Source organism: Ptychodera flava, chromosome 3 (genome assembly GCF_041260155.1).
Source record: "Ptychodera flava strain L36383 chromosome 3, AS_Pfla_20210202, whole genome shotgun sequence".
Lineage (NCBI taxonomy): Eukaryota > Metazoa > Hemichordata > Enteropneusta > Ptychoderidae > Ptychodera > Ptychodera flava.
The window spans coordinates 30296398-30315496 of record NC_091930.1 but is presented as its reverse complement, the minus strand read 5'-3'; the positions used below and the strand labels follow the sequence as shown (position 1 = coordinate 30315496).

Sequence of the window (19099 nt, the reverse complement as noted above, 5' to 3'; positions counted from 1 at the left end):
ATAAGTGTCAATGATACTAAATGGCGGAGAACCGGGTAAAAATCCCGATACCTTCGGCCACTCGTGAAAAGTTGCAGGTCTCGATTTTATGCTAATGATGGGACATCAATTTCGATGACCTCCGTACTCTTCAAGTTGATTCGTAAAAGCCAAACATGCTCCTCAAAAATTATCTCCTCCTTGATTCAAAAATGCCTAACACGCATATATAAGGCAATAAAATGTGTGTTTTCGTTAACACGTCTCCGAACATTGTGATAGATTAGCCGAAAACTTAATTTTATTTTTTCTTTTGGTCGACTGAGACCAATAACATATGGTAATGTTTAAAGAAAATTACTCCTTTTTTTGAAAATGCAAAACAAATGCATGACAGCCCGTCGGGAACATTTTGTATATAATATAAAATACGTCTTGAACACGAGATATATTCTCGTGCTCAAGAGAAATATTATTTTGAACTCGAAAAACATTTCCTCACGCAAGAGAAACTATGCCGTTAGAACGAGGTAATACAGTGTATTTCCTTTATATAAAGTCTCATTAGGACTTTAATATCGGTCGGCGGGTTTTTTGTTAGAGTAGGTCGGGTTACAACCATTCTATTTGCCATAAATGTGAAAAGCAGGTAGCACTTTGATAATTGACCAATCACATCTTTTGCTTTTATTCCCAATAAGACTTATCTGCAGCTGAAATTTACGACGAAAGCAGTGGCAAGGTAATTCAAGGTCATCCCTACTACGCAAACTGTTCAGCAGACACCAACCCTACAGCTATCATTTCCTGGATGATGCCAGACGGAGACACGCTATTTGACCCGGAACTTTGGTTTGAAAACACCGACCGAAGCGACGGTGGCGATTACAAATGTAGGGCAAACGTGACCTTCTGGGATGGGTCTGTCGCTAGCCAGGTGTCCACCGTGCACATGGACGTGCAATGTGAGTAAAGCTGTTTATGTTCGCTAACTTGCAAAGCGCAGATAATCGAACGCCGAGGCAAGACAGGCAAAACATGACCAACGTCGAGGGCAGAAACACACATGCCTAAGGATGCACGCACTTTGTTTCCATTACCCTGTGTGCATAAGCAGTACAGTGTAGATTGTAACGCAATTGATGACACAAGACCTTCAAATATTTAGTTGGCTATTTTGAATCTCCGATAATAAAAAAAATGACTAATCATGACGCAAGGTACATCCGAGAAGCTTGGAAACGGACGTCATACCTACAGATTATCATACACGTGCAGCCATCTTATTTTATTTTTTCACAAAATGATCAAGATAAATTAACACAATCTCACCTATTTCATTTATTGATCCAAATTTCGTTTGATCGTTTTCAAAATCACAAGTCAATTCAAATTTATTATTCCTTTCTCCTCTGGTCAAAGTCAGCGAAAATATTATGTAAAACTTTGTTTAACTCACAATAATATTCGGACGAATCGAAAATGGTTATGCGATATAAATAACATTAATAAAAAAAAAACACAGCAGAAAATGGCAATGGAGAGAAAAGCAGTGAGGCTAAAGGTAATTCAGTCTTATCTAGTAAAGACTACTGTACAGAAATTTGGCAACATGAATTATTGTACTATAATTTTTCGTTAATGTAGCAAATGTATAATCCATATTAAATATTTTAAAGTTTGTAAATGTTGACTTGACCGTATTAAGCAAGGCATCGAACCAAAGGAATATTACAGAGAAGTTTTGACTGTTTGCCTTATTAATCTAGTACAGGATCCTATTAAAAATGATTGATGAAGATGGCGATATAGTATAATAGATGATAGTGATGATAATGGCGATAACGGTGATGATGTTGTTGTTGGTGATGATGATATGGTGCGTTGTGATGATTATTGTCACTAACGTCGGGTTATTTTGAAAATATATAGAGCTATCTTTTTTTTTTTTTAATCCACCATCTGTATGTTTTCCTCTCCTATTACACAGATTTAAGTGATATCGTCGTTTACATGAATGGAACTGGAAACGTTATAGAGGGATATCCATTTTATGCAAACTGTTCAGCCGATGCCAACCTACAGCCGCGATCTCCTGGTGGACAGCTGGCGGCCAAACACAACACGGTGGACAGTTAATAATTCGTGAGGCAGAGAGATATGACCGTGGTCACTACACTTGCAAAGCCAACGTTACCTACTGGGATGGCAGTGTCGACCAGAGGGAGTCCGAAGTATTCCTTGATGTACAGTGTAAGATATAGAATTTTACATAGCACAATTACACCTAGCTACCTACTTACTGACCTAGACCTACAAATATACATACATATGTTGACAAACTGACAGTAACAAAGATATAGATTGACTGGTAGAACTGTGAAAGTGAATTCTTGAGTTTTGCTTCCCGCGTTCTCTGGGCTATAGAACATACACGTTAACAAACAAACAGATTAGCAACAGCAATGAAAAAGCAAATAAATACTACATCAATAAGTACGTAAATAAATAAGTCAATTTTTTAAAACCAGAGAAAAAAAGGCTGACTAAAATCGTGTTTCTCACATGTCCTTTCAGATATGTCTGATGTCTTAATCGAAGACGAAAGCAACGGAAAGGTAATAGAAGGACACACATATCTTGCAAATTGCTCAGTCAATGCAAATCCTACCGCTACAATCATTTGGGTGACTCCAGGGATGGAAGTGCATGAATCTGACCAGCTGAAAATCTCACAAGCAAAGCGAAATGACACCGGTAACTACACATGCGAAGCAAGCACGGAATTCTGGGATGGATCAGATGACCTGAGAAAGACGTCTGTATTTGTAGACGTACAATGTGAGTTATATTTTAAAGGGCACAAGTTATATTGCTTATATTTTTTCTTGTCCCTTTATTGCATACAGTTATCGTCACTGACAAGGACTTTTGTCTTTTTGTCCATGTAATATAAAATATGCCTTTGGGAAAAATATTTGGACTATCAACCTTTATAACATTGGTCCTTAACGTCCGGGGACTCAATTTATAGCGTATGAAGTAACTTAAGTTTTCACCGGTTTATTTTTGTGGAGATGGAAAATAATGGTTCTGCCCGTATAGTTGACATAAGCACGGCGGCGATATTTAATTCAGAAGTGGATAATATTAAATCTCGGAACTTTTTTTCAGTAGTAAAAAATTTGAATAGTTACTCATTATTTATCATGATTTTAAAGGATATGGTTTCAATACTCTTTTACAATTTTTAAAAATCTTTCGTCTTTCAAGGTTGAAGCGCAAGTATCGTTTATACAGGACGCTGAATTTTGCTATAAAATCATGAAGAGGCACAGGAGCATGAAATATTAATCTATGCAACTAGTATTCTCTCTTCTATTTATGCTTCACAATTTTAATTTATCTGTCAATAGCTTGATAATATTGTTTTGCCTTCCAGACGCACCTTCCGTTGAAGTACAGCATTCACTAATACTCATTGAAAAAGAACGCATAATACTAACATGTGACGTCATCGATGCAAACCCCGCGGACGTCAGTTTGACCTGGACTCTAGTCGACGGTACTGAGTATAACACGGGGGTGGTCGAACTCTCTAACGTCGGGAGGTCTTTACACGGGAGCCAAATCTGCAACGCAACGAACACCTTCTACGATGGAACACGGGGACACGATAGTGGCGTAACGCACCTAGACATACAATGTAAGGCTGGCCTCTTAGCCGATTAATGAACATTTCGTTTCTTTTGTATCTTCTTGTCAGTTCACCCCTTGATACCTGAAGAAACTCTACTTTCATAGGCGCGGGCGCCTTTGTTTGCAATGCGATCTGTCTTAGCCTTGACTTGACATCTTAACGATGAAATGTTAACATTCAGACACAATTGCGTCAGAAAGTTGCAAATTAGTCGAGTCTTTGGCAAAAATGGTATATTTACAAAGTTGTTAATGAAATGAGCAGAAAATGAAAACACAATATCGTGATCTTCAGAATTCCTTATACATCTTTCTAATATAAACATCCTGTTACAGATTTGTATTTAGGGTGCTTTGGGTAATTTATGGTAATTCAGCTCATTTGTAATGTAAAATGTCTGTAATATGCCTCCTGTAAATGTGCTTGTTCCGTCGGAAACTTCTTAAAAAAACTTTTTTTTTATTTGTAGTCTATGTTCTTTGATAGTTAATTATAGTATGGTTTTATTGAACATTTTCAAATGACAAGATTTCCCGGAAATTGAGGATAGCGAATTAACGCGTAAAGAAGGAGATACCGCCACCCTTGTATGTGTGGTTGACGCCAACCCTGACCCAAGTACGTACTCGTGGAGTAAAGACGAAGCCCGGGTGTCCGATGAAATGACGTTCAGTATCGAAGATGTCAGTCGTGCCGACTACGGAGAATATGTTTGTACGGCAACGACCAGATTCCACGATGGAACAACGGGTTCCGGGCAGGGGACAACACGACTTTTTGTCCAATGTGAGTTGAATCTTCCGTTATTAATTTCGAAATGAGTAACAGATACAAAAAATGACAAAGGATGAAAAAGATGTACAGTTATGGTAATCGTGATAAGCAGGGAATTTTCGAGAATTAGTCGGATTCCATCACTATCGGAAATTCCAAATACTGTGTCATGTTGAATCAAACATTAATAATATATCTTATGAGTTCGAGTTCGTGACGATGGTATGGTAATCATTTACAGCATAGCCACTTCTAGAATTGTTTCATCAAGTCATTTTTTGTCAATGCTCTTCCCTTGTCGCAATATACGGTCTATTGTCTTCACGACAAACTATGCCATGAACCTAAAGGCCGTAGCCCAATTTCAGGAGTGTCAACATTGCCTCGGGTTTCCCATTGTTAGAACATGGCAACTTTCAGTGTAACAAAGCCAAATGGCCGCCTCTCTCCGCTCGGACGACGGAGCGAGATCGAAATACGGAGAGATTTAAACCAGTAAACGATTGTAATAACACATTGCAACATAAAATAGTTCTTCCCCATGCGACTATTTTTGTGTCCGTGCATCTTTTCTTACGATGTTCATGAGATATGGATGATTTGTCGCCCGTGCTGTTTGCTTATGCGTATAGTTTATTAAGGGAACCAGTTCTCACAAATTGTCCCATGTTTATTTGCATGGCAAAACAAAGTGTGCCTCAAAATTTAAGGTTTTCATTATCATTTGTATAATTTTGGTATGGATATATGATAAATCGGTTACTCGACTTCTAACCTCTAAATATGATATGATATGATATGATATGATATGATATGATATGATATGATGCTATAAGCTATGCACAATTACTTTGGTTGCAATTGGTTTTTTATCGTCCTTTATTTTTGAACAGAGGTCGGATCTGGTCTCACGTTCGAACCGTTTAACATCATAAAAGACCTCCAGGCTGTGTTTCGCTCTGATAAAACTTGTATGCGATATTTCATCGTGAGTGTACGAGCGTGAGTACTTATAGAACCCTACAGCGTGTGGAGGGGTCGCAATCAGAAGAATTGTATGAGCACAGATAATTAACCACTCTTTTATGACCAGGGTGACGATTTGGCTGGGTGATTTAGACTGGCGATCGCTAGGTGACTGAAAGCAAAACGGTGTGAGTTCGAATCCGATAGAAAGTTTACTGTACTTTCTGCTTGTAGTCTCTTCTCTGTAAGCAGATGCATTTTTTCGGTTTCTTTATTGTGTGACACTCATTACATTTCAACTATACCTGCGTAGCTGATGGATCATTTCACGTCCGTATTTCTTGTTGCTTACGAGCTTTTCCCCCTTCAATTACCGTTTAGATTCACCTGACGTTGAAGGCGACGAGGTGTTATGCAAGGAAGGCGATTACATCACGTTAAATTGCGATGTCGACGCCAACCCTGAAGCTCACACATACAACTGGACGAAAGACGGTGCAGGCCTGTCCGACCAACAGAACTACACCATTAAGGCAACTCATCGTGACCATGCTGGCGATTATATATGCACAGCCATCAATCAATTTTACGATCGTATAGAGGGCAAAGGTCACGCCGTGATCAAACTAGAGGTGCAATGTAAGGTCACGCATTTCGGGCACATTCTGTTTCCCACGCACTTTGTGTTTATATAAAAAAATAAAACAAGCGTTTATTGCATTCCCTGCTCTACTATCAAAGACCCAACGAAATAACATGATGACATACGTAACGAGTGTTGAGTAAACTTATAACACAACCCATTACAACTTCGCCGATGCCAGCTCGCCATGTATGCAACCCCGAAATTTCGGGGTTAGTTAATATGCTAAGCCGGTCGGAAGATGTGAATCACGTACACATCGATAATACCACAATCAAACGACATCGAACAGCATTTGCATGCAAGGTGTGTGGAAACCGCGACTATTTATCCTGTAAAGTTTGATTGAATATTATTTTCGTCACAGTCCCTCTACAAGGGACTATGGTTTTGTGGTATTTTCGAATTCTGACACCACATGGCAATTGCGATGCGACATCGGTACAAAAGACTGAAAAGACGCTTCATTGTACCAACATCTAGCACAAAAGCTGAAAATGGTCGAACGGCGTAAGCACGGTCACTCCACAAAAGCGAGTGGAATGACCGCGGCGTGCAGACTTCGCTCGACTTCTATAGCTTGTAGACTTGACTGCTACTAAAGTTCATATTTACAAGTATAACTCCTACTTTCTTTCGGTCCGTACTTATGACGACATAGCAGCAGTTGTATACCTTACCTCATCCCACCTCACAAGAAAAACAGAGACATTGTCTATGTATTCGACTCGAGTGCATTGCATCCTGATGTAGCCTCGCCAGTCACAATCGTTTTATCAAACGTTTTGAATCAGACAAGGACTTCCGTCAGAAGAAAATCGTAATGAAAATTTGTACCATTCTTGAGGTTGCTAATTCAGCAAACAACACAGGCGATAATTGTGATTGTCTCACAGTCTTCAAACACTCCCAGCAGAACATTTACATCAAGCAGTGGAGAACGAATTCAATTTTTAAATAGCCAAGTGTAGGTAAAGCTACATCCGAATCAAAAAATATAAAAATACAAAATTGAGAGTCCCTTGATGACGCCGATTTTTTTATGCCGCGGGCCTCGAACGGAATGATGTTAAGTTTCAGTCGTAGATAAAGGTTTTCGGTTCGGACTTTGATTTACTTGAATTTTTGGTGATTCGGACTCAGTATTTGCTGCATCAAAGGGTGTAAAGTGTAAGATGAACGCTCATGACTACGGTATTTACGAGCTGGTCATTAAACCACGGTGACTTCACCATAATTTTGAATCCTATCTGCGGACGGCAGTGGATCACGTGGTCCATGCTGCTTATCTCTCGCCAAATGCCCTTGGCGAAAGGTTAGATCATGTTTTGTCAAATAATGCATCAAAACATTGCAAAATTTGTTGAAACAACATTGATGGACATTCATGATGGATTCATGGAGCATGAAAAGGTGTCGAAATTATTCTGTGGTAGTGATTGCATGCTTTTTAGCAAACTCGCTTTTACGTTGTTAGCCTTTTCTATTCAAATTAGATAAACATAATTATGCCAGCATAAGCCCATAAACGCTAGAAGCGAGGACTGCGTTCCTTTTTGAACAGAGCTTACAAACTGCAATTTACCGGTGGTACACATTATGTTTGAAAAGTCCCCTAAGATAAAAATACAGTGAGAGTGACAGTCACTGAAGGAAGACAATTTTCACGAAAACAAGGATATCTCTCACCGCGAGTTGTCGTTGAAAGGCAACCAACGCCAATATCGTAATCCCATTCTATGTTACTGCAGACATGCCTTCAAAATGACTCAGCTGAAACAGTTTTGTGGCCATCGCTGATTTTTTTTATAAAGGGATATATATATATCACTTTAAAATCTTATCATTTAATGGCCAAAACAGTGACCATGAAATTTAATTTCCATTTCCACATAAATGTTGTATTTTAGTCCTGTTTGTGTAGCGTAGCCTCCGTCGATTTTAAATTTCACTGCACAGAACACGGCGAACAATGATTGCTTCCTTGCTCCCTGTTTCTCTTCGTCTGTTTGTCCATCTACATGTATCTTCTCTGTCTTATCCTCATACACAGTCGCTGTCACAAAGAGAATCTATCTATCTACCACATGATCTATCTATCTAGCTATTTGTCTGTCTGTTTTTTTATTTATGCTAATGGAAAATACTGGTCGAGAAGTTTTATAGCTTGTTCCTTTGTGAAAAAAACACTTCGAATGACAATCACTGGAAGAAACTGGATTGCGAAATGAATTGCCCGGTCAACTTCCGTTGTCGGACAAAGACGATCTCGTTTGTGTGAAACAGAGGACAAGGCGACATTTCACTTTTATATGATATCCGATATTTACGGCTACTAGACTATACAATATCGAAATTAGATTGGCTTAGCCAGATCTATAAAGGGCTGAAATCTCCGATATATATCGGATATTTACGCGCCATTTTACTGAATCTTGATCGTCTAGTATCGAAGCTAGAGTCAGTCCTTGAAGTCGGGTTTGGCCAGAACTGTGAGGCGGTGAAATCTCCGATATATATCGGATATTTACGCGCCATTTTACTGAATCTAGTATCGTCTAGTATCGAAGCTAGAGTCAGTCCTTGGAAGTCGGGTTTGACCAGAACTGTAAGGTGGTGAAATCTCCGATATATATCGGATATTTACTTGCGATTTGACTGAATCTAGTATCGTCTAGTATCGAAGCTAGAGTCAGTCCTTGGATGTCGGGTTTGGCCAGAACTGTGAGGTGGTGAAATCTCCGATATATATCGGATATTTACGCGCGATTTGACTGAATCTAGTATCGTCTAGTATCGATATTAGAGTCCCGAAATCGCCGATAAATATCGTGTAAATATCGGAGATTTCACAGATCCGGCGTGCTGAGACACAAGGCAAGTAGTTCTAGTATCGTCTAGTATCGATATTAGAGTCACCAAATCGCCGATAAATATCGGGTACATATCAGAGATTTCACAGATCCGGCGTGCCGAGGCACGAGGCAAGTCATTCTAGTATCGTCTGGTATCGATGTTAGAGTCCCCAAATCGCAGAGAAATATCGGGTAAATATCGGAGATTTCACAGATCCGGTGTGCCGAGGCACAGGGCAAGTCATTCTAGTATCGTCTAGTATCGATATTAGAGTCCCCAAATCGCCGAAAAATATCGGATAAATATCGGAGATTTCACAGATCCGGCGTGCCGAGGCACAGGGCAAGTCATTCTAGTATCGTCTAGTATCGATATTAGAGTCCCCAAATCGCCGATAAATATTGGGTAAATATCGGAGATTTCACAGATCCGGCGTGCCGAGGCACGAGGCAAGTCATTCTAGTATCGTCTGGTATCGATGTTAGAGTCCCCAAATCGCCGAGAAATATCGGGTAAATATCGGAGATTTCACAGATCCGGTGTGCCGAGGCACAGGGCAAGTCATTCTAGTATCGTCTAGTATCGATATTAGAGTCCCAAAATCGCCGAAAAATATCGGGTAAATATCGGAGATTTCACAGATCCAGCGTGCCGAGGCACAGGGCAAGTCATTCTAGTATCGTCTAGTATCGATATTAGAGTCCCCAAATCGCCGATAAATATCGGGTAAATATCGGAGATTTCACAGATCCGGCGTGCCGAGGCACAGGGCAAGTAATTCTAGTATCTTCCAGTATCGATATTAGAGTCCCCAAATCGCCGAAAAAAATATCGGGTATCCTAAATATCGTCGATTTCACAGACGCGGCTTCCCATGGAACAACCGCAGTTCATTCTAGTATCGTCTAGTATCGATACTTGTCCCGAAATCGTCAAACTTCGATACTAGATAGTAAATATCCGATATTTAAAAATTGTGCAAAGTCGCGCCTTCATGGTGAAACACTGCCGCTCTAAAGATACCCAACGTTTTATTCAGATCAGAAGGCATCCATGACCCACTGGGTTTAATCTCCGCTCCTGCTAAACAATAGCATCTCGTTGGCGTGTACACATGGTAAAAATAATCGATCTTTATTTCTAAGTTTCTCGAAAGAAGTTCAGCATTGTAATAAAGTGAAAGTTTGATCATGACACACTAAATTAATATCAAGAGATCGTTCGGAAAACGGGTAATGATTGGATTAGGTGATCATAGCCTGGTAGTTCCAGAAAATTATCTGATTACATCCACTCTCTCCCATGGAAATTTGAAAAATTGAAATAATCTGCCTCGTAGTCGTTTTCGGGGCAAGGATATGGTGAACAGTAGGACGCTCGTTAGCTTCATTGCTTGTCAACAAGCAGATCAAAATGTCAGAAAATAAAATCTTCCGGGGATGTTACTTACTACATTGCAAGTTATTGATGCTATGCTCAGACATAGACCCTCGAGGGTCTATTCTCGGAGACGTGTTTTAGCATTCACAGAAGGTCGATCGACACTCTTTAGCAACAGTAAAATTGCGCACATGCACACGTCACTGATATGAAAACCTAGCTTTAACTAATGTTTTACGGCTGAGAAGTGAGCCTTCACGATAAGTGCAGGTATAATGTGATTTCAAAAAAATGGAAAAAAGTCCATGGAAATTTGCGGTGTAAATTTTCTTCTGTAGTACTGTTTGATGCGGATCATCGCTGGTGCAGTCAGTCAAAAATAAAGTCGTAGTCTTACACCATGGAGCTAGAAACGGATCTGGCTCCATGCTTACACCGATACGTTGTACCGCTGTATAAACCAATAATGATTTATACACGTCTAGGTACGCATATCAGGTGCCAATCTACTCTGCATTGCACGGCCAAAACCGGTATCGATTTATCAACGCGTGACAGTCCCTCCTCCAAGCAAGAGACGTCCTTTTCTAGCTCCATGGGTCAACCCATGGAGGTAAGGGTCAGCCATAGTCCGTATCGTGTTGAGGACTTGAGGGTGAGCATATCAAGGTCCGCATTGCCATAATGCTGGCCAGAAAATTCATCGTCAATAATCCCCTCATTAACTAATACTGTGAGCAAACTAACTTCATTTACACTTCGCCGCGAAATGCATACAGGTGGCGCTTTTCGCATCTGATTAACAGGCGTTAATAGGTGTCAAGTTAGCATCGGGGAAGTTGTAATGTAATAGTGTTTTGAGTATTAAAATATGCGTATTTCGTTGTTAAATTAACATACCATATGAGCATGGCTGTTTCACTCGTCACTTCTTTTGTTTCTTTAACGCTATTTAATCCATCGTATTCTTTTCATCACATCCTTTGAGAACTGTATACAGCGAGTTCAAAGAAGCCAGCAATCCGAAAGACTCGTCATCTTCATCAACCTAGTAAATGAGCTTTTGATTTACTTCATCGCCATTAAAGCAACAACAAAATCACTAAATCTCAGAATGTATATTAATACTTATAAAAGACTATTCTCATTTGGCAGTCATATTTTCCCAACCATTCCAAGGTAATACTGAGAAAGAGGCATCCTCCCATTTTTCACGCATTAAAAATTAAACCTTACTAATATCTTCTCCTGAAATCTGACATTTTCCTGCATAAAGTAGTAACAGAACTGAAACAACTTGCAGTTTGTGTGATTAGTCCTAGGGCTATAAAGTGACTTTTATCGATTTTGCTTGTATGGCATGATATCTGACGCTATAAGCGTTTAGCATTTAATGTAGTAAACTAATCTTCCCGCGATAAATATGTAATCTTAGAACTATAATGGAATAATTCTTAACATCAAAATTAGCAATACAATAGCGTTTTGCAGTCATCGAAATTCTCTAAGCCTACGTGTACTTTCAAAAATTTAAAGGCAAACGAACTCAAGCGACAAGACATGAAAACATTTTCTTTCATTTTGTCGATTTACAGATCTATCGACTATCGATATGGTTGTATCACCGTCAGCGCAAGTTAACGAGGGTCAAGACATTCGTATACACTGCCTTGCAACCGACGGTAACCCTGACGCTGACAAAATTAGCTTGATTCGTGACACTGACGAAGTCTTGGCTGAAGAAGAAGGTAGCGAACTCCAGTATGACATCAGAGGGATAAACAGGTCACATAGCGGCGTGTACAGATGCAGGGCGACCACGCGCTTTTACGACGGGAGTGAAGACTTTTCTGAAGAAAAGCAAAATATCATCGTGCAGTGTAAGTAAAATTGATATGGTGGCCTTATATAAAGCTTTGAATGCTTTCATTTCCATTATTTTTTGAACAAACGCAAATCACACCTGCACTCATTGTGACATATATGAACTTCTCCCGATCGCTCTTCCTGTATGATTATTTCTGTCTGCAATGACAGTTGGTATGTTGTCACCCCTACATCCTGACTGTAAAGGTTTGTGCATAAAACATTGAACCCAAATGGAAGAGGCAATGTCGAGTCGGGTAAAGACAGGACATAACAGTCTTTAGTTTCGTTCGCCTGCATTACGTTGAGTTTATGCATATTGGTTTATATGTATTAGAATTTTACGTGTTCATGATGACATTATGTACAGGTCATTGGAATCACAGATGTGTAACATTCAGGTGGCGGTTAGGTGTTGCTGTTGATTTGTAGAGTTAGTACTAACTGACCTCTCCATGACGACTTTATATGGATGACATAGTGGGTTACAGGCCGCTACTGTGTGAAAAACAAGGTTGAAGGATTCCTGTTTGACATGTCTGCTGAAGTGGCGACTCATGTGTAGGGCGAGTGACTTGTTTGCCTATACTAAATGACAGAGGGACAAGAAGCCTGCACCCTTGCAAACGTATGTTTACTCTAAGGGAAAGGAGAGCGACTGGTGTGTAGGATCTGATTATGTACCGAATTGGAGTGAAAGCTGATTTAAGATGAATGAAAATGCCAGATCACGCCAACAGACTACGGCTCGTCGATAGAAGGTGCGATATGATTGTTTGCGGTAAAGCATGGGTTTGATGCATGGAACTTCGTATGGTTAAGAGAATAAAGAAGGCTGCGAACGGGTTACTTGCCTAGCTTCACATGTCTTATGAAGGTTCCTATCTGATAATCAGTAAATTGACTGATATAGTTAACCGAAACTGCAGATAATTTCATGATAAGACGACTTAATGGATAACTTTGCGTTAGAAAAATCCAAAATAATGTACCCTCCCATTGGTTACAACTTTTCTATGGCTTACTCACGTAATGGTGTTTCTATGGTGCTTGTGAATGACGTGCCTATCTTCAAAGGTTCTAGATGCGGAACTTTCAGCCATGACTTTTGCAGGGTGATGTCAAAAGTGCATTCTTGGTCACGTGATTAGCCAGGAGAAAACGTGCTTTCGAAAGAGTCTTACCGTTACCTCTACATGTTCTTGGGACGGCCATCTGGGTGCTCTGTGATTTTGTTTGACTTCCTTGCCTTCTAACTACTGTATAGCCAATTCAAGGGCCACTGATCGCAAAATCTAAGTGCGTTTACCTCAGTGAACAGACAGTGGTTGAAATTTTTCTGGAAGCGCTTGCCTTCGGGTGCACTTCTACCGCCGGACGGTAGAGGAGAGATAGTGTGAGAGGCTCTGCTCGGGTTTGTTTGCACACCGGTACCGAAAGAGGCTGTCTGCCTGGCGTTTCCGACACAATATTGATTAATACACCTCCTCTAAGTTGGATTCTGACGTCTTTCTGCTATTTCATATATCCATGACTTGATATGAATATATATATATCTATTTTCATTTTATTGCATTTAGAATTCGTAGTCGTTACAGGAGTTTTTTTGAGCGCTTCTGTGAATCATATGTATACTGATGTCACGTAGAGATCATGTTGCTTTTTTTCTCGTCAAGTAAGGAAACTGACTCCTGTAACTTGTAGTATTGGTAAACCAAAGAAATCAATTAGTACAAGAGCATGGTTCTCAACAGGTGTTTACGACTAACATAGAAGTTTATTTATATTTGCTCCTCCGTAAGGATTTAAAGTATTTTTCCCTTCCAGTCTCACCTACAATAGTCTCCAAGGAGACTACATTCGAGGCAAACATAGGTGACACTGTGCCTATGCCTTGCAAGGTACATGGATTTCCAACACCCTCAGTATCTTGGTTCGACGACAATGACTCCCTCATCCTAGGGTACGAAGAAAACAAGAATATCACGGAGGAAACAACGAAGGGCGAGAACATGTTCACCAGCACTCTGACTGTCACCGTTGTTGATAAGTCGTATTATGGGAGATACACATGTAATGCGACGAACAGGATAGAACCTGATGATGAACGAACACGATGGAAATACGTTAAAACCCGCATGATTCGGGAAGTAGGTTAAACTTTTCTATGACTGACCACTGTTGTGCTCTGATTTGATTGTAACATTTACGTGCATGGTATCTTAAATAAGTATAATTACAATAGCAAGTAATTATAACTTCCCTGGCCTTTTACAGATTCGGAATTAAGCTTTACCGTACATATTCCACGATTTAGCTAGGGGCTTGCAAGCTATGATAAATATTACGCCAAATTCTGAATTAAGGACGTGCAACTTTCAACAGCCATACTATTGACAAAGAGTTTTATTCCATTCTCTGCTCTCGTCAACAACTTAAAGAGCTATAAGGATTGTCATAGTTTCCATTGCGCGTATGAAGAGTATATATTTGTTTTATTTATAATGAAGGAACAAGAATAGGGACTGCCAAATCAAATGCATTTCATTATGTTGTTAAAAACAGTATGTCTTATGTGTCAAAGCTGGAACTTGTATAGTATATCCAAAAGTTTCTGTATTATTCAGTTATCGACTGTGCATATGTACGTTTTCTTTCCTAAACTATCCCCTTGGTTGTTTCAATGTATCACAGGTTCAAATTCAATAATTATCGCCATAGCCGTCACCTCTATTGTTATTATTGCCATCGTTATTATAGTTATTAGAGTTATCTATTACTGCAGAAGTCGAAAAAACAAGAAAAAATACAAGCCAGGTGGGTTGATCGATTACTTTTTGCGATGCCTGTGATGTCTGACGAAGAACTTCGTTTTTACCTAATGTCGTAGCGATATCTGTCTGTCTCTCCTTGTGTGTGTGTTTGTGTGTTAGTGTGTGCGTCTGTCGGCCTGTTTGCACGATAACTCAAAAGGCTCAACAGATTCAAGTCAGATTTGATATACAGGTAACATATGCTACTTGCAAGAACTGATTAGAATTTAGTTTGTGTTGCATATTAACCAAGCATACTATATTATATAATGAACCTGTTGTAAACCACGTGAGCACATTTAGTTCAAATCTTGTTTTTCTGTACTTAAAAAAACGAGCAATTAAGAGTTAAAAAATAGCAAACATCGTGCTTTCAATGTTATTAATAGAGGCGTTAAAAACGTGGCAACTAATAAAATGAGAAATCTTGCTGATCGATATGCAATAATACAATGATTGTGATCAAATAACCCTTTTCAAATTGGCATATGGATACTTGGAAATGCTATTGCAAGTTAAGATTGTTTGAACAAAGAGCATTATCTGATATATGGATCCTGTTATCATTACGACTTTTCGTCAAACTTGGTATCCAACATCAATGAAGCCACGGATACTACAATTTGTATGAATTTTGTATTTTTTGCATCTATGGGCAATGAATCGTTCAATTTCTCAGAATGCCATAACGTGACTCTGCTTTTTTTGCCGGCATACTGTGTCGAACCACCTGAACGTCAAAATAGCCTCCCTCCATGTCCACAAACAATAATACAGAGGAGCGTGGACCGCTGCAACGTAACAACTTTGAAATGTTTCTGAACGAGCATTTACAGGTTGCAAGTTGATCATCACGATCAACCCTTCCGGGTCATGCAATAGCAGTCAGCGAGTCAAGCTCAGCGACGAACATTCGTTGTTTCTAACAGCAGCGACGATACTTCTTCGGAATTGAGCGTATCAAAAGCAATGCCGTTTTATTATTCAATAGCGACGATAGTTCACATGATTTTTCAGCACATTTGAAGGTTAAGCTTTCACATTGCCCATGCATACTTCGCATCACATCTCCTGCATTGCACCTTTTTGAGCTCCCGTACTCTCGCTATCGAGACACTCGTACCGATTTTTGAATTCGTTCCGCAACACCGTTCTTCAGTATATGCTCTTTTTATAAGTAAAATATTAAAAATACAATTGATAATTTTGTAAAAACTTAGTCGTGTTAACTTTCTAATTTGAAATTTCATATAAAGTTTACAATCTGAAAGCAGAGTTCTTTCGATGATCTTTGAATTCAATATTGACAAAAAAATAAACCCGTTCTTGGTTACAACGTTACCTAACAGCGTAGTCTGTGTCTGCGTCCTACTTGCATGTCCAGCCATGTGTTATTTTGATGAATGAATATTCTCTCATAGTGGTGGTTATAGTACATACCAAATAAATACCTTGCGTAAAAAATTCACTAGTATTCGTATTGCCGCTTCATTCTTTCAGAAAAAATCGAGCGATCAATAATGTTATCTGTAAGAGCAATGCTTGACGTTAACCTCGACACTGCCATGAACAGCTGAGCATGGATTGTCAGCTACCATGACCAAAATAACACACACTATGAATCTTTTCAAATAGTCCATATCATTTTATCCTAGCGTTAGTGTGAAATATTACGCCTGAAACATTTATTCGCCGAAAACTTTGTCTATGCATGTGATCAATATATAGTCCACTCCGTATTCTTCACTCGTGTGGCTTCGTCGTGGACCCATAATTTCACAAGCAACGGCCTTATCCCCCTCGCTTACGGCTCGGAGTTACGCTTCTACATGAGGAATTCTTGTTCGAGACGTGGCCACACTCTCGTTCGGAATGCGGGGGGTTATATCTACATATTGCATGCCCTTATCAGCCTAGTGATATGATAATATTTGTGCGATGAAATTTGTCACTAATGAGAAACTTTGATTTTTTTGAATTTGTTCGAAGTGAATATATTAACATGTGAAGAATCGGCATCTCTTGTAAATTTATTTTCTGGAATGAGATCATTCTTCCTGTTTTGGTTATTTTTTTCAGATGATGCAAATGCGGGGTAAGCCATGTCAAAATAGTTCATGTGAAATTGCAATTTTGTAGCATAGCTCTATGTGTTCCTTATTCAAATGTAAAGTAAAACGTTTTCAAACTTTAGTATATTGCAATTTAGAACTGTTTTAAAGAGATGATTACATTGGGACAGATCTAGAGGAATATACTTTCGGTTAGTATAAACCACTTGTGGCATATCCAATTTGATTTGATATGAAGTTACTAGTTTTGTCTGCATGTAGAATATATAAAAACTGTAAAATAATGGAATATTTTACGTGTAAGGATTTCGATCACCTTTCATCGACACGACTTTTTCCCAAATTGAGGCCTTACTGTGTAGTTCAACTCATATTTTCCAGCAGAGAGGTCAATGGAGAGCAAATTAAACTACCCAAAATTCAGGAGAACAACGGTCTATCACAAGAAAACCTAACGTAGCCCTATAGGAGGTAAGATGCAATCATTTTGTTTTTAAGAAGTCTTATGATAAACAAGTCTTCTGTGAAAAGCTTACACAATACGTGTATTGTGATAACAAAAAGCCACACTTTACGCTGCAGAATCCATGGAGATTTCAACCGAGATTATTTCAGTACAATCAACATTCAACCCTTGTGATTGTGCTTTATATAGAAAAATTTATACGTATATGATGGCAAGAAAATGACCCTGTTTTACCTTTGGTAGAATGGCTGTCAATATTTTTAGGAAACTGGTAATACCTACAAATTTGATATACTTTATTCCTATGTTATCTATTTATGTCAAAATCTGTTTTGATTTTTGGTTACAGGTCCGTACAGTTGGTTTTCAAATGCAATTCATCAAATCATAATATGCATGCAAATGGTTATGTAGTTTTGCATCGATCTCAGACCGGGAAAAAATAGTCATATTATTATTGAATTTCGCCGAAAGGTTCTTTTTAATAATGGCACGAAATGTGACTCTCACAATTACCAAATGAGCAACATTAATTTGACAAATTATTTCTGACCATTTCGTCAATGAAATTCAAACCTTCACCCTGGTACTTCCCAGGTATTGCCTAAAGAATAATAATGCTTATGAGGCTGAACTTATTCCCAAATCTTCAAAAAATTCATAAATTGACACCATATTCTTATTATTTTATCGCCGCCGCTTATCGTATATGGTACACTAGTTCTGTTTAAATATTGATGGAACCGAGTATATTGAAATTAAAATAGACAATTTTATTCATTGTATGGGTAGCATTTTTCATTAAAATAGATGAAATTAAATAATAAAAACCCATAGGTAATGTGCAATTAATATAAATTTGATTATTCCATATTTTGTATTCATACAAACGATAATAAAAAATAAGAAAATGAGATGTGACTTGCCTTACTGCCAAGTATGTTTTCATTTGTTTGTTTTTAGTTTAATAGTATGCTGCTATTAAGTTGCAATTTTTGACTTGTGATAAAACATTTTAATTGTATCAAGCCCAATGAGTCAACTTTGCATACATTCAGCCTGCTTAATTCAGCGCAAAATGTAAATGAGCATTTTCACTTATTTCAATATTACTTCGTTTACCAATAGTTACTTAATTTTAGAGATATATGCATGTTGTAACAATTCAACAAATTAAAACAGTCCTCTGGTGGTGTTTTTAGTAAGTCTATAGCCCTTCGTTTATTGAGAACATTAATTGTATTGATTACCAGTTACTTAATGTGCATGTTGCTGATTTGTAGCTTTAGCTTTGTTTTTGTCGTTTTTGCATTTTGCCGCAGTTCCATTTTATTGATAATTTTAATATATTACCCCGAGACTTGGTCACGGTGTCGTCACAACACAATATTCCTTCATGAAAATATTCACGCTACGAAAGGCAAAATTTTCTTAATGAAAATATCAATGCCTTCAAAATCACGTGCTGTAATAGCTTAAGCGTTCAATTTATTTCTCTATGCTCTTCTTTGAATTTAACACTATTTAAGTGGTACTTTTTATCAAATTACACAGCTATTACAGAAAAGTGTTGGCGCCGTCAAA

At 38.6% G+C, this 19099-nt stretch overlaps 1 protein-coding gene across 1 annotated transcript in view; it reads left to right on the top strand.

Annotated features, from left to right (window-relative positions):
• Positions 1-14323, top strand: part of LOC139129057 (hemicentin-2-like) — a 37703-nt gene extending 23380 nt beyond the window's left edge. Inside the window, exons 26-32 of the mRNA XM_070694733.1 lie at positions 681-944; positions 1970-2113; positions 2557-2820; positions 4208-4465; positions 5801-6058; positions 11894-12178; positions 13992-14323. Of these exons, the coding sequence (XP_070550834.1) occupies positions 681-944; positions 1970-2113; positions 2557-2820; positions 4208-4465; positions 5801-6058; positions 11894-12178; positions 13992-14323 (1805 nt within the window). The remainder of the gene's footprint in view (positions 1-680; positions 945-1969; positions 2114-2556; positions 2821-4207; positions 4466-5800; positions 6059-11893; positions 12179-13991) is intronic.
• The last annotated feature ends 4776 nt before the right edge of the window (positions 14324-19099 follow it).